At 40.9% G+C, this 15,446-nt stretch overlaps 1 protein-coding gene across 1 annotated transcript in view; it reads right to left on the bottom strand.

Annotated features, from left to right (window-relative positions):
• Positions 1-15,446, bottom strand: part of PLPP3 (phospholipid phosphatase 3) — an 85,476-nt gene that overhangs the window by 32,980 nt on the left and 37,050 nt on the right. Inside the window, exon 2 of the mRNA XM_063138520.1 lies at positions 8,959-9,116. Coding sequence (XP_062994590.1) covers positions 8,959-9,116 — 158 coding nt within the window. The remainder of the gene's footprint in view (positions 1-8,958; positions 9,117-15,446) is intronic.

Below are 15,446 nucleotides of genomic sequence, written 5' to 3'. Positions count from 1 at the left end.
GTGGAATTGCCATTTACAGGTGACCTATCTGCTCCCTTGTAGGGGGGAAAATAGCCAGGTTACATAGATGTTTCAGAAAAGGAGATTCTGTTTTAGGACAGGAGTTTGTCTCTAGCTGACCTATTGGTGGGTATGATGATGATGATGATGATTATGATTATTATTTAATCCAAGAATATTATTGCAATATATGGCAACTGCATATTCTGCTAGAACTTCACAGGGCAAAGCAAAAGGAAGTTCCTAGAAGACAGAGGGCCTAGAAGATAGCAAAGGGCACTTCTACAGAAAAAGTTCATAGCAGACAATTTTCTTCTGAGAATCTAGATTGCATGAGAGAAGATGCAAACGTTTAAAGGATGCAGACTGAAGAGAGGCAGGGAGACTAGCCACAGGAAACTAGGTTTCCTGGATTGAGACAGCTAGACTCGTAAGGTGCAAAACCAGAAACTAAATGGATACGGGCAAGGACTGGGAGGGGGGGCAAAAAGAGGAGACGGCTAGTGGAAATTGGATAATGAAAAGATGGGGAAATGCATTAGCTGAAATTATGAGTATTCCTGGTTACTTTATGAATAGAATCTAGAAAAAGTGTGGGCTCCATAATAATAATAATAATGATAATGATGATGATGATGATGATGATGATGTAGTTGGCGGAAAAACTATACATGCCATTTGCACTGAAAAGTTGCCACGTTTTCCCAAACGGAAATTACTGTCAAGGTCCCTGGGGCTTTCCCAAGGCTTCTAGGCTTAGGAGCTAACCTGTTCCAGAATCCTATGCAAACACTGGAGAATACAAGTGCTGCCCAGCTGAAGGCTTATTATCTAGCTGTTGGACTATCTTCAAATGCAGGCAAGGAGCCAGGGCCTATGTTTGCATGTGGGATAAATGGAAACATCTGAATCTCAGTATCTCTTTCTTTTGGCAGAGCACAATTAATTTGCCAGATGGCCCCTAATTCTTATTTGGAGGCAGGGCCTCTCTCTGAAAACTGTTGCATCCGTCTCTTTTCTGTATTGCTCATTTACTGTAGGATGAGTCTCACCCTACTTCCCACCACCCTACTTCCCACCATGAGTCTCACCCTACTTCCCACCACATATGACCAGACAACAGTGGCCTGTAGGAAAACTACACTCAACAACTATAATTAAGCACCAGGAAGAAGTACAATTACTCCTGATGAATTCATCAGCTCTCTTGCTGTCCTGGGATACGGATATAGGATGTAAATCAACCTTCCCCAACCTAGTACCTTCCAAATGTGTTGGACTACAACTAAAGATGTATAGATATCACAAAATTAATCCCCGCTGCATTTCATTAATTGCCAAGTGCCTTTCATTCCATGATTCACTCATTGATGGAATCAGATTTTTCCCAGTTTCCCAAATTTGTGCAAATCTACATTTGCGCAAATGCATAAATCCACACGCACACCCAATATGCAGGAATAAGTATGCAGGAAATGTGTATTTTTAGCTGGTATTTTTCTATTTTATCTATTTTTCAACAACTTCATTTGGGTCAAATTCAGGAAAGTTAAAAAAAATGGTCAACAAGTCTGTGGAATCTGTGTGACTGTGGAGTTTCCAAGGCCTCCTGCTGTGATGCAAGACAATAAAGAGGTCTGCCAAATAATCCACTAAACTTTATTCAGCAAATAAACATCTCTTTGCACCTGAAGAGAGTGTAAGCACTAGGAGCTTTCCTCTAGGCTAAAAGTTGGCTAACTAAGCTAAACAATTGTCCTTTCAACAAAAGGGAATGTTTTTCCCCCCTGAACCACTTAATTTCAGGGAGGGTTCTTCTGAAGAAGCCTTGGGCGAGAAGCTAGCCGAGTTGATCGCCTCTTGCCTTCTTTTAGTTCCGCCCATTTGAATCTGTGGAGGACTCTGGGATTGGTCAACTTTGAAGTCCCTTCCCCCTCTGAGGATTGCTGAGTTCCTACAGACTAAGAGTTGTTAGCGTTTTTGCTGATAAAAGTCCAGTGAAGATTCATCCTTGGTTGCTGAAAAGCCTGGGAGAATCTCAGCCCCAGCTTCCTGTGTAGGCTCGTACATTTCTTGTCCTGTTTCTTTTGGTTCAGAATCTGATTCCAATTGATAGCCTGAAACTCCTTCTCCCACTCTAAGGGGAACAGGCCTGATCATAACCGTGACTTGGGAAAAGCCGGTTCACTGCAGAATCCATGAGTCAGATTCGTAGAAATTTGAACTCATCTGATCCCATTGCGGATTTCTCTGACATTTCTAACTAGAAGCCTATCGCCCCCAGCCAAAGGTTATGCTGGCTGGGGACAGTGGAACTTGTAGTGCAACATGTCTAGAAGTCACCATGTTGGGCAAGGCTAGGGTAAATTATCAGTGCAAAAAACTAGAAATTTGTATTTTACAGAGATTGAGACTTCTACCCAATATAAGGAGGGGAAATAATAAACTCATTTGGGGAACAAGTGTAAAAGCAGTAAGTGCAACACTATTCTACCTTCAGTATTCACAAATCTATGGAGCTTCTAGAAACCAAAGGTGTCTTGCCTGAGATAGACATGTGAATAGTTTGACCAGGGCCAACAAAGTCTAGAGATTAATATTTTCTCTCACTGCTGGTGGTCCTGGTAATTGCACAGATGTAGCAGACTGTAAATTGGAGACTTCAGACCCCCACCAGCACACCACAGTGTAGTCGTGACCTGTCCCTGCTTGCACTGAAATCATGGCTGGACCCTTAATGAGAAGCTGAAGTAGGATAAACTGGTTCTTTTGGCAATGCTGTCCCTGTTGTTGTTTTTTAAGAAAAATGAAAACAGAAAGCAAGCTCAGGCAACTAATTCAGCCCAGATGTGCAAAAGCTGAAACTTCATCCTGAATAAACAAGTCTTAAAGATATTAAGCTCCTCTTCTGACTTGCGTCTCCAGCAAGTAGTGTGTATGTGGTGCGAACTGCTGGAAACGCTTAAAGGGGAGCACAAAGCTGGAAAGAAACAAAGTGCAAAATAGAAAGCATGGCTGAAAATCTGTTTTTATCAAACCCTTGAAAGGCCTCTACGCAATTAGTTGCTATTATTCAGACACCGCTGCAATCTCTCTCTCTCCTTCCCCCACCCCCTGCCTCAGTGAACAATAAGTATCGACGCCTTGTTTTTCAAGCATTTAATCAGATGGGAAAATGTAAGTTTTAAATCAAAGGTGCAAATTTATTCCGAATTGAGTGGAAAAGGTTTTGCCTATCTGAAATGCCACTATAAATCTGTTTTTAAAGACAGCATGTTACACCAGCGCTTGAGGAGGAGAATGAACAATGCTGTTATCCAAAAGAGAGTCTGTCTGTCTGTCCCTACACCTCAAACTAGACTAACTTCAAGGTGACTGGTTCAAATCCATGACTGACTTGGAAGTGCTCCTTTTCCACCATGTAAAGACTCCAGTGCAATTCAACTCTTTCAAGGGCAAAAAGTACTCTGGACAATTTTAATCCTATTTTGAGAAAATGCAGCACAGTCCTATGCATAAAGAACCCCCTGTATCTGGTGCAGATCTCATAATCTGTGGTGGGACAGTGGCAGCATGAAATAAGTAAATAAATTAATAAAACTGGTGGTTTGCTGACACATTTTGGTGGCAAACTGCGACAGAGGCTTTAAAAGGGCAGATTTAGCTCTAAAGCATGCTACATTTGTCTGTTTTAAAGCCTTTGTAGCAGTTTGCTGCCAAAATTCGGCAGAGAACCACTGACTTTTTTTTTGCCACTGTTGTGTTGCCAGATTTCAGCAGGGTGGCAATGGGAGATGTACAGCGTGTGGTGGGGGTGTTTCCTGAGCCCCCTGAAGTTGCTCACCCCAGGCATAAAGCAAAAGCAGCCATGCTAAACATCAGGAAAAAACAAACAAATCCAAAATCCATTATTTAGGCATTACTTTTAGTGCGCCAACTCAAGGTCACAAAATAAAGAACACACTTTGCGGTTTTCCAGAACTTTTCATCAAGCAGGGAAGAGATAAAATGGGGCTTATTCCCATATAAACAAGCATAGGATTTTCAGCCTTAAATGGCAGTGAGTCCTGGGTTGCGTTTTTGGTACAAGATGAACTTTTGTTAAAAGAGACAAATGTTCACACATTCCTCCAGTAAGAAGGCCGAGCAGTGAGGCGAAGAGATGAATAGACACTGATTACTATACTTACAGGGCTTTTCTACTAGATGTTTTAAACCCCTGTATATACATCCCAGAATTGAGTCCTGGGCACTACACACGGGGCTTTTCCTTTCCTGCTTTTCCGCCACATAACCTCTAGGTGGCAATGTGTTAATGTGGAATAGTGCAAATATGCAAGAGGAAATCATGCTTTCTTTGGCCATGAGAAATAAAAAAACTTGTGGAAAGTGGGGTTTATAAACAGAAGTGAAATTGGAGGGTCACGACATCATCTAAAGAACCTGTAAACAACTGTGAATAGGGGACTGGCGAGCGCACAACAAATGACTCATGTAGAAAAACTCACACAGAGAGAAGGATCATCAGTTACAAATGTTGCCAGTTGGCCAGAAAGAGGAAGTTTCTATAATTGCAGCCTTGACTTGTGGATAAAATGAGGTCCTGAAGGGTCAGACAAGCCATATTTTGAAAAGCAAAAGAAATGCAATATGGGATAAACTTTGGGAATATTTAGGGGAGGTCTGGAAAGCATAGTCCCTAAGGCAATTAGTATCTCAAGGGCCTTGTGCATTCATATCCTCCCATGTACTGATGGAAGGAAAGGTCACAGTCGCCAATGTTTACTTAACGAGAACTTTGTGGGCCCTGCAAGCCCCATAAAACATGACCTCGACCTTTTGCTCTAGACAAGAGACTGTGTTGATGACACCATTTTAAATAAAGGGTTAGGAGTGTGAAAATGATGGTCTTGCTTATTGCCCCCCAATGCCTCCATGCCAGCTGCATGTTGAAAAAACAAACTCATCAAATGGAAGGGGAAGAATCAGTACATTACGAATTTGGGGTGAATTCATAGTATGCCAGAATAATCCTACAATCTGGGTTATATATCTTTGGAACTCTCTGTATGTATGTATGAATGTATATGTATGTGTGTGTGTGTGTGTATGGAGAGAGAGAGAGAGAGAGAGAGAGAGAGAGAGAGAGAGAGAGAGAGAGAGAGAGAGAGATGTATGTATTAAGAGACTAGGAGTTAAAATCTCACCATGGCTCAGTTTGGTTCCTAGATGTTTTCTTAGATAGCATAGTACACTTGGGAGATTTAAAAAGATTTATACATTGAAAGCTGCCAATTGTTGGTGATATGGAACAGAGAAAGCTGATATATGGTTCAGGCTTGGTGGTCTGGTCTTGGGTTGTCTGTCTGTCTGTATATTCGCATAGACAAGGATTCTGGAAACAGGTGATAGACATCAACTTTCAGATTATGAGAAAATAAGAAGAACCATGCTGGATCAAACCAAAGATCCATCTAGTCCAGCACTCTGTTCCCACAGTGGCCAACCAGCTGCCAACCAAGAATCCACAAGCAGGACATGAGTGTAAAAGCACCATCCCATTCACATTCTCCAGCAACTGGGGTACATAGGCTTAGTGCTTCTGATACTGGAATAAGAGGTGCTATGGATCCACTGGCTGAAGTTCATGATTATTTCAAAGACATTGCTACTAGAAGTGAGAAAGAATTTATTTTTAATTGATTCATCATGGTGAGGATTTTGATTGAACAGAAATGGTCATCTAAGCAATTATCTCCTCTCATTGGCCATGCTGGGGCAGGAGATTATGGGAGTTGCAGTTCAATATCATTGGACAGCTGGTTCAGGACAGCTGGTATAAACAATTGTAAGGTCTATTACAGGAAAATATAGCTGTTCCAGTCAGAAATTAGTAATCAATTAATTTTATGGTACATTATATTTATGTCTTTGAATGTTGCAGCTTTGTGTATATATGTTTATTGATATAATTAATTACATGAATTTCCCACATGTTCTGCCTCTCTCTCTCTCTCTCTCTCTCTCTCTCTCTCTCTCTCTCTCCTTCTCCACATGGTCGTTAAGACTAGTAATTCATCACAATAATAATAATAATAAAAAAGAGTATCACTTTAGTTTGCATTTTCCGTACCAGGTTACTTTTGTTGTGAAAGTCACAAAACAAGCACAAAAGCATCTTATTTTATATCAGAGTTGTTGGGTTTTTCTTATCCCCCCCTCCATTTCTAATTAGCCTGCCATTTTGTGTTAGAATATCGATGAATTGTGCAGTCAGATTATTATGTCTCCACTCAAGTTTTCAGTTCTAATACTGTCTTGCCCTCATCAGAAAAGGAACTGATGGTATGTTACGCAGTAATGTGCGTTTACTGTTATTTATTCCTTCTTGTTTATAGGCTTATTCATTTGCTGCAAAACAACTGGTTATTAGGACTGTTTCCTTGATAATACACTTATTAAAACATACTTTATTGGCAAATAATGTTGTTTCTTCACCTTCAAAAAGCTTTATTCTTATGTTTCAGGTAAGGGGAAATGCTATTTGATACCCATGAAACAAACAAAACTAGCCTGAGGGAGAAAAAAATCACCCACTTGATGAGCAGACCTAACACAGTGGCTGGCCAAATCAATCACACAAAACCCAGTCATACAATCATCGGTTTCACTATAGATCACTCTCTGCCTTTGTACCTAGGTAACTACTTACAACATGATAACAAGGTCTGTAAACAAGCAACAGTGTTAAATAAAATACAAGTTGGCACTTAATTGCATTCTCCTCCTTCCACTCTTTATTTGGGAAGCTCAGAGTGGTCTCCCATCTAGAAACTAACTGGTTTGAAACCTGCTTAGCTTTAACAATGTAATTGTGCCATGTCCCCTCTGATCATTCTCTGCCCCACACCTATATTCTCTGGGCCAACTGTACTCCCGTTCTTCATAAAAGCAAGAGCTCTCCTTTTAGGATTACCTGTGTAAATATTCAATTGCTCTAAAATCCGGACACCCTCACAAATTCCAAGTTTGTTCAAATGTCCCTAGTATGCTTTTAATACCATGTCTCATTTAACATGCTTCGGCTATTGAGCGGTATAAAACTGTAATAAATAAATAAATAAATAAATAAGCAAACCACTGTTTGGCAATATGAAAATAAAGCTGGGGCTCAGGTGTACCCTCCTTCTCTCATGTACTCAGTAATTAGCTACTTCCCGTTTTCTGCAAACCATAGTTTCTTGACTCAGCTAAAATGCGGTTCCCACTTGCCCTGCAAACCGAGATTGCAAACCAAGGTTTATTGCTATTCTCGAGGGCAAGAGCAAACCATAGTTTGCCAAGTTAGACATAATAACAAGCAACAGTTTGCAAAGCATCTTCGAACTAACTAAAAACCAACGCAATTCCTTTTTGGTTTGTTCTTGTAGCAGAAAATCATAGTTTGGCATCACCTGTGAATCGGGGCTTTGGGTTGTTAGAAAAGTGATCAACAATGCAATGCTACAAGCAGACTCCATTCATATGCATGGGCAGTAAATAAACCTCCATTTACTGAATAAGAAATAGAGATCTCTCTCCCTCTGAGAAGCAGAATCTCATTCACTGATGAGAAAATGTTAGCAGGAACCCAAAAGAAAAGAATACGCCAACAGAATTATCTATCTTAAGGCAAAGAATGCTGGGAACACAAAACATTGCTATTTCCCTTCATCCTTCCAAGTTTCAAATTTCACTTCAAAATAGTAAGTCCTGCTTACTATGTATCAGGACCTAATATAGTCTGCAAAACATTTCCAGGCAGTGGCTGACTGCAAGGCAAAATGTATTTCATAACCCAACATGAAGTAAGGGATATGTTAATACCACAAAAATTATCAGTGTGTGGACATTGTACACCAAATTCCTCAAGACTCTATTTTGCCCATGAAATATAAAATGGCTCTTACATTGGTGGTTCAGTGCAGCTTATAGGATCTGGTTTGATTGTAATGACTTTACTGTCCCAAACTCTGAGTTAATTGCTGACCTATTTCTGAGTCAGATAATTAAAAGTACCCTTAATACACTAGATTCCTGGTGAATCACCTAACCTCATCGTCAAGAGTTTGGATAATGATATCTAAACTTCTTTAGTCTATTCAGATAAAGAGAATTCTGGTCTGAAGGGTGACTTTAGAGATGGCTATACTCTGTATTTGAAAATAGGTTGTCAAAGCCAGTTAATTCACAACCCAGTTTCTTTAAAACCAGGGTGCAGAACTTTAAATCTGGCCCTCCTGTGGTCTCAGTCTGGCGTTTCCCCATTCTCAGATAGCCAGATCCTCTTCCCATGATCTTACCCCCACTTCCAATTCACTGATTGGTGCTTTTCCTGGATTTTGTGCACACACACACACCATTTAAAAGGTTGAAATGCCTCTTCTATGGCTTTATTACTGGCAGTAAGAGTTGGTGTCTTTCGGATTTCGGTCCCACCCTTGTGCCTTCCATCCCGCCCACCACTGGAATGTGGCCTCAAGAGGTTCTCCAAAATTGAATTTGGCCTGTGGGCTGGAAGAAGTTCAACACCCCAGCTCTAAAGGTTGTTCAATGCAGAATCATCACCTGGGTACATGTCACTTTACAGAATAATAAAAAAAGGGCAGATCCCTGCTCCAAAGGGTTTAGGAAGTACTTTATATAATAAGTTACTTGAGGATTTCAGTCCAAATGAATGCTCTCTTAAAAGGGCTATCCAGTTTAGGTTAATTCACAAAACACATCCAAAGTTTCAAAAGTATTTTAAATCCCTAACACTGATTAGCCAATATATCCTAAGTCTTATTTATGAACAGAAACCAAAAAAGACAGATAGGCAGTTTGCTCCAAATATTGCTTTAAAATACAGAGAACTTTTCTATTGCCACCTGATTAGGAGATACATAGAAGAAACCACAGTGGCATTGTCCTACTCACCGCAAGTATGGCTATAAGAATGCCAGCAGCACAGAGGACAGCATCGTTGATGGTCTCTCCACTTTTCAGAGGATAGCGGATGCTTTCGTCATTACAGTAAAATCCCCGTTGATAGGGCGCGATTGTGCTCGATTCAATGATCAGAAATGGCAGACCAGCTAGTAGAAAGAAAAGGAAAAAAAGAAAAGAAAAGAGTGGTTAGAAACACAGATAAGCATCTAACAACTTGCCCCAGCAACCAAGGAAAATCTTTGTTGACTACTAAGAAGAACCCAGTAAAGAACTGCAACTCGACTTGTCCAAAATGATGAGGCAAATAGACAGGTTGACTTTTTCCCCCTTCTCCAGTAAAAAGTCACAATGACCCTTACTAACCCCAAATGAGCTTTCAGCTGAATTCACTAGACTGAACTGAGAATCTTAATTTTTTTTAAACAAACAAACAAACACTATTACTCAATAACAAAGCTGGGATAGAAATAACATCTATGGAAACTTGCAAATATGCAGATGGTTTCTATTACTCATCCTGCTCATAGTAAAGGGAGTTCTAAATCACTGAAGAGTACATCTAAAAAATAGACAGTCCTATTTGTCTTTTTGCCTTGACGAATGAACCCATTGTGCTTCAGAAATCCCGCCTTAGGAAGAAACAGAACCCCACAAATCTTGGCTAGACTTGTTAGCCAGCCAAAATGTGTGGTTGGGTTGCCACGGTCCCTACTAACCTTCCCCTGTTTCATGCAAGGAGTGGGGTGTTGTCTCTCAGGTCACACTGGGCTCCAGACAAACTCAGAAGCAGCAAGATTTACTACAGGATAAAAGGATAAATATCCACTTTATCTCAGTAGAAACTGATATTTTATTCCCAGAATTAATTGTGCAGCTTTATGTGCCTAGAATTAATTATGCAACTTTATTTCAGGATATATGTAAATAACGGAGCTCTGAACAATGCACTCAATTGCAACACCCTCAATAAATGACAGATGGATTAACATGAGCATTCAGGTTTTGATTTATTTATTGCATTATTATCCTTTCCTTACTTCAAGGAGTGGTGTACATTGCTCTTCTCTCCATATTTATGCTCACAAAAACCCTGAGATATAGGTTAAACTGAGAGGCAGTGACCAGTGTTAATCTAGCACTGGTGTCTTTCCCATGGCATACATAATTTCTGTTTAGATCTCAGTGATTAGCTCAGATACACCATGCATTTAAATCTTTTCGATTAAAAAAAATCAAGTTTGTTCTCCTCAATGGAAAGGCCATCTGCCTACTCAATGTGAATGTAAGAGGAGCTGCGCTGGACCAGGATTCTCTTCACACTTCTGCCCACAGGAAGCCCACAAGTAGGTGAGTGCAATGGCACATGCCCACGCATGTTCCCCAGCAACTGCTGTACATAGGAATACAGCCTCTGATCCTGGAGATGGCATATAAACATCAGGAGTAGTAGCCATTACTGCTCCAGGAATTGATGTAACCCCCTTTTAAAGCCATCCAAATTGGTGGCCATCACTACATCTTGTGGTAGTAAATTCCATAGTTTAATCATGCACGGGATGAGATCGGATGGGTGGAAGGCAGCAGCCCTGCAATTAAAAGTTGTCAAAGGCTGAATCCTGTCCCAATCAGGATCACCTATCACCTATCACAGATGTGGGTGAATTTGGGACCGCCATTCTGTTTTGTTTTCCTTGGCTCCACAAATAAAATTAGGGCAGATTTCCCATTGAAACTATTGGGAGGCAGAGATTCTTTTGGCCTGTCAAAGCTTCCATTCTGGTGCACTAGTAAAAGTTATATGCAGGGGCTTGATCTGGACATTCCATATAGAAGTCTATCTTAGGCATAAACTACAATTTAGCTCCAATTTTCTTCTTGTGCAACAAGGCTCATCTGCACCTCCAGATCCAGGTAATTGTCTACCCCTACCTTATGCCCAGTGTGAATCCTTTATCGTTATATGTCGGACCCTCCCTAGATATATGGGTTCATATCTAATTCACATGATCTCAAATATTAGTATGGCTAGTGTTCCCCCAAAACAAGGGGAATAACATTTATTCATTTATTTATATTCATTGCATCTTTATCCCACCTTTTTTCCTCCAAGGAACCCAAGGCAATGTACATAATCTTCCTCCTCTCCATTTCTATCCTCACAACAACAACCCTGTGGGGTAGGTTGGGCTGAGAGTCTGTAAATGACCCAATGTCACCCAGTGGGTTTCCATGGCCGAATGAGGACTAGAACCCAGATCTCCCAACTCCCAGACCAACACTTTAGCCACTATACTACACTGGCTTTTCATTCACTAAAATCCCTCAAATTGGGGTAGATTAGAGGCAAAGGACTGTCAAAGGAAGAATCAAGTTTTACAGCTGCCATAAAAAATTAAATTACTACAAATAAAGAGATTTTTGACTGGGGGCAAAAAGCTGACGATTGAGGATTCACTATCATTTCTAGCTGCTTTTGATACTAGTCTGATACTACCTGAAAAGACAATTTGGAAATTAATTGCAAATTGCTGAAGTGTACCATGCACTAGTTGGCATATCACTTTCTACTACTGAGTGCCTTCTTAAAGGCAAGTCTTTGATATTTAGGCCAATTTGTAGGATTTTAAATTGGTTGGGGCTGTTGTGTTTTTTAAAAAACAATTTGATTTATGTTATGTTTTAATTGAGATTCTGTTTTTAATCTGATTTTATTGTTAGCCACACTGAGTGTCATTTTATTTATTTTTTAGCAGAAAGGCAGTATAAAAAAGTATATAAATAAAAGAGTTTTATCCAATGTTAGTCTAACTTAAGTCCAATGGGTCTGCTCTAAGTAGGACCTATATTAGATACAACACAAAGGATATAGGCAGCTTTCCCCAAGCTGGTGCCCTGCAGATATGTTGAATTACACCCATCAATGGCCATGCAGACTAGGAATGATGTGTCCCACAGTCCAACACATCTGGAAAGCATCAGGTTGGAGAAGGCTAATAGAGGGAATTAATGCACTGCTTACCTTTGCAGGCTGAGTCAGGAAGCTTAGTGTATGCAGAGATGTCTGTTTTGCAACACGCTCATAAAATAGTGAATAAACGTGGCAAGAAGCATACTTCTTGTCAACCAATCTCTGGTTTTGCAACTCAAAACTTAGCATATTTTGTGGACCCAGACCCTTTTCATTCCACTATGTAAACTGTGCTGGAACAGAGCCAACCTGGACACAGTCTCTTTCCCCCAAGCCAACAATATATGATATTAATAGCCTTTAAAAAAAAATCCCTTAGCATCCCAATGAAAAACTGCTGCCGAAAAGCTAACACTGCATGATGTGATCCGGTTTCACATCCACTAGAAACAGCAATTTAATAGTCAAACTTTGGGGATTAACCATACTATGGTTACGTGGCTTATTGTTATTGCTCTAGTTCCTCTTTTTAATAGTTTTCACATGACAGGTCTGTAAAACACATGTTCCCTCAAACAATAAAACATATCTGAGAGCTAAATCTGGCTTTAGAAAAGAAAAGAAAAGAAAAGAAAAGAAAAAGGGGGCAGGAACAGGGGAAGAAGACAATAGTGTTCCTGTATATTATGAGAACTCTGGAATAAGAAAGATTTATTTTCCCTTCATTCACTAAACAGCATGGGGGTACTATTTCCACAGTTCAATTCTTTTCAGGACTAGGACTGCCACTACTATAATATGAGCATGACTTGACCTAGATTGTATATATTTTCCTTAAAAGCCTACAGACGTGGTTTTGAAAATCTGAGGGTTTTGTTTTTTTCTCTCCTACAAACTTGTGGTTTCGTGGGATATTGCCAATTGAGTCTTGACATTTTTCCAGCACAACAGTAACCTCAGATTCCCTATTTTCATACGAGAAATATAAACATACCCTCCGGAGCCGAACGGATATTGCTCTCAAAAGCCACGACATGCCTACATTCTGAGTTAGGCCCGAGGCCATGCTTAGGAAGGTAACCGCCATCTAGACCAGGGCACACACTTCCTTGCAATGAACACTCTGGTGCCAGCAGGGCCCTTGCTAAAGTAGTCTCATTTCCAAGGAGCATCTCTTGGAGCACAGATTGCTTGAGGAATTGTGTCACCACCCAAAACGTCTGGCACCAACCCCATCTTCTGGGAACGGTTAGCACTGAGGTTCCCCCGTGGACTGGTGCCAATGGCCACCCTGAAAATGGCTTTATAGAAGATACAATGGCTAGGAAACTTGTGGGTGGCGGATGAAATTCAAGGATGAAGGAGAGGGGAGGAATACCAACCTCAAAATAGCTCTTGGTGTCTGAGTGTTTACAAGAAAGGCTCCAGGCCCTGCTTTCATTTACACCAGCATGTTAAGTAGTACTACGAAGCAAAAAAATCAGGCTGTGGTACGGCTGGATCCCACAAGACTGTCCCAAAGTGTCCACAAACTATTACAGTCATAAGACGACACATCAGGTTCTAGTCAGGCAGAGATGGTTCAAACCTGCCCCGAGCGCTGCTGAAATTGAGCTTCAACAAGAGTTGACGAACTTTCAGCATTAATGCTGGTGTGAATTTTATCAGAATCAAAATTCAAGAGAACTGGACATACAACTTATGTTGTGTGTGTATGTGTGTGAGTTAGATGTGTTTGCTTTTATGTATGAGTGGAGTGGGGGGAAGAGGGAGATGCTGGTCTTGATTATGTTTACTGCCAGCCCAGGCTGCATGATTACACCTACCAGCATGCAGCCCTCAGGTGCAAAGATTACTCACCCCTGTTCTACATAGCCATCATGGTTGATAGACCTTCATGATTTTGGCTAATGTGATAATTCCAACTACAGTGGCTACTTATGAATCACACACAAAAAGGAAATGCATTACCCAAAAAAGAAGACAAAAGAGGACGTTGATTTGCCTAAAAATTGCACATTCTATTAATATGAACCTATTGGCTTGAACCTATCCATTTATTACACTCATCATCCAAGGCCCTCTTTCACGTGTCTTCTCCAACGGAAAGAAGGTGGCAACAAGGGAGAGTCTTCTCGGTGGTGCCCCCCCTCCCCACAATTATGGAATGATCTCTCCAAGGTGGCCCTCCTGGTGCCAACTTCACTATCCATTTGGTGCCAGGTTAAGACCTTCCTCTACTCTCAAGCATTTGGCAGCATATCATAAGGTTTTAATCAGGTCCTAGATCTTATTGGTGTTTAAAATTGCTAGTGTGTGTGTGTTCACATGTGCTGCCTGTTCATGTGTTTATGTGTAAATTGTTTTTACACTATGTATAATACTGTATTTTTAAGGTTTTAATCTTTGTAAACCTCCCAAAGACCTTCGGCTATTGGGAGGCATAGAAATGTAGAAAATGAAATGAATGAAAATGTGTACAGATGCAAACGTAGAAATAACTATTTTAATTTAAATAGAATTTCTGCCCATCTCACCATAGTGTTTATTTTTTGTGAACCGCCCAGAGAGCCTTGGCTATTGGGCTGGGCGATATAGAAATGCAGTAAAAAAAAAGTGTGGAAGACCAGGTGGCCTGTGTGACTGCTGTTCCATCTGCTATTGAGGTGTTAGGTGTTTATGGGCCACAGTTCTTCTCATTCTTGATCTTTAAACTGCAGTTGCACTGGGTAGCCCTTCAAACAGAGGGATGTCCTTTGTAAAAGATGGCCACTGCAATTCCAGCTGAGGTATGACCTCATTCTATGTCCCTAAAATGTCTCGAGTCCTTCTTAAAGCAACTTGAATAACAGAACCTTGAACAACAACAGCTCTGAGCATGCAAAGACTAAAACTGTGCAAGGTGTGTGGACACAAGTGGTCTCCTTTAAAGTCCTTCATGTGTTTAGCGCAAAGGCCAGAAGAGGGCTCATGAGAATGTTCAACACTTAGTTTCTTCCCCATGACCCTGCTTATCAAGGTTCCCAGTCATGAGGAGGTTTGTAAGTGTGTTCAGCTAATCACATTTACGACCCCCCTTCAGACCTCAGTCCTAAATGTGTAAAGATCTTTAGAGGAGCCCACAGGCCTGGAGACATTAAGAGTAGGTCTTGCATACATGCCCAAACCCCACTACACTTTTCGTCCTCATGTGAACAGGCTCAACACCTGCATAAGGCTTGTGCGGTAGAGAGATTTTCCTGCCATACTGCAGCGTTCAGAGAACTGGTATCTGCTACAGCTCTTTCTTCTACTAGCAATTAAAGAGACAAGAGCCCTGTCCATTAGCAAATCTGTCAAAGTATCCTCCATCTCTAAAACCTTGCCCAGTGTTCTGCCTACAAAACCAGCCCTGAACTATGTTCTGCAAGCATGTTGCTCGGGTGAGTGCCAGCTCTCTGCTCATGGCTCATTGAGTTAAGCCTCTTGGCTTGCATGGACCAATCGCAGGAAGTGGACAGCTGCTGATTGGACAGGTCTCCTATCCTTTGGAGGTGGGGAATATGAGATGAAAGACCTCCATCCTGAC

The sequence above is a fragment of the Elgaria multicarinata genome, chromosome 1, assembly GCF_023053635.1.
Source record: "Elgaria multicarinata webbii isolate HBS135686 ecotype San Diego chromosome 1, rElgMul1.1.pri, whole genome shotgun sequence".
NCBI lineage: Eukaryota > Metazoa > Chordata > Lepidosauria > Squamata > Anguidae > Elgaria > Elgaria multicarinata.
Note: the sequence above shows the minus strand (reverse complement) of the source record. Positions and strands in the feature narration are given on the sequence as shown.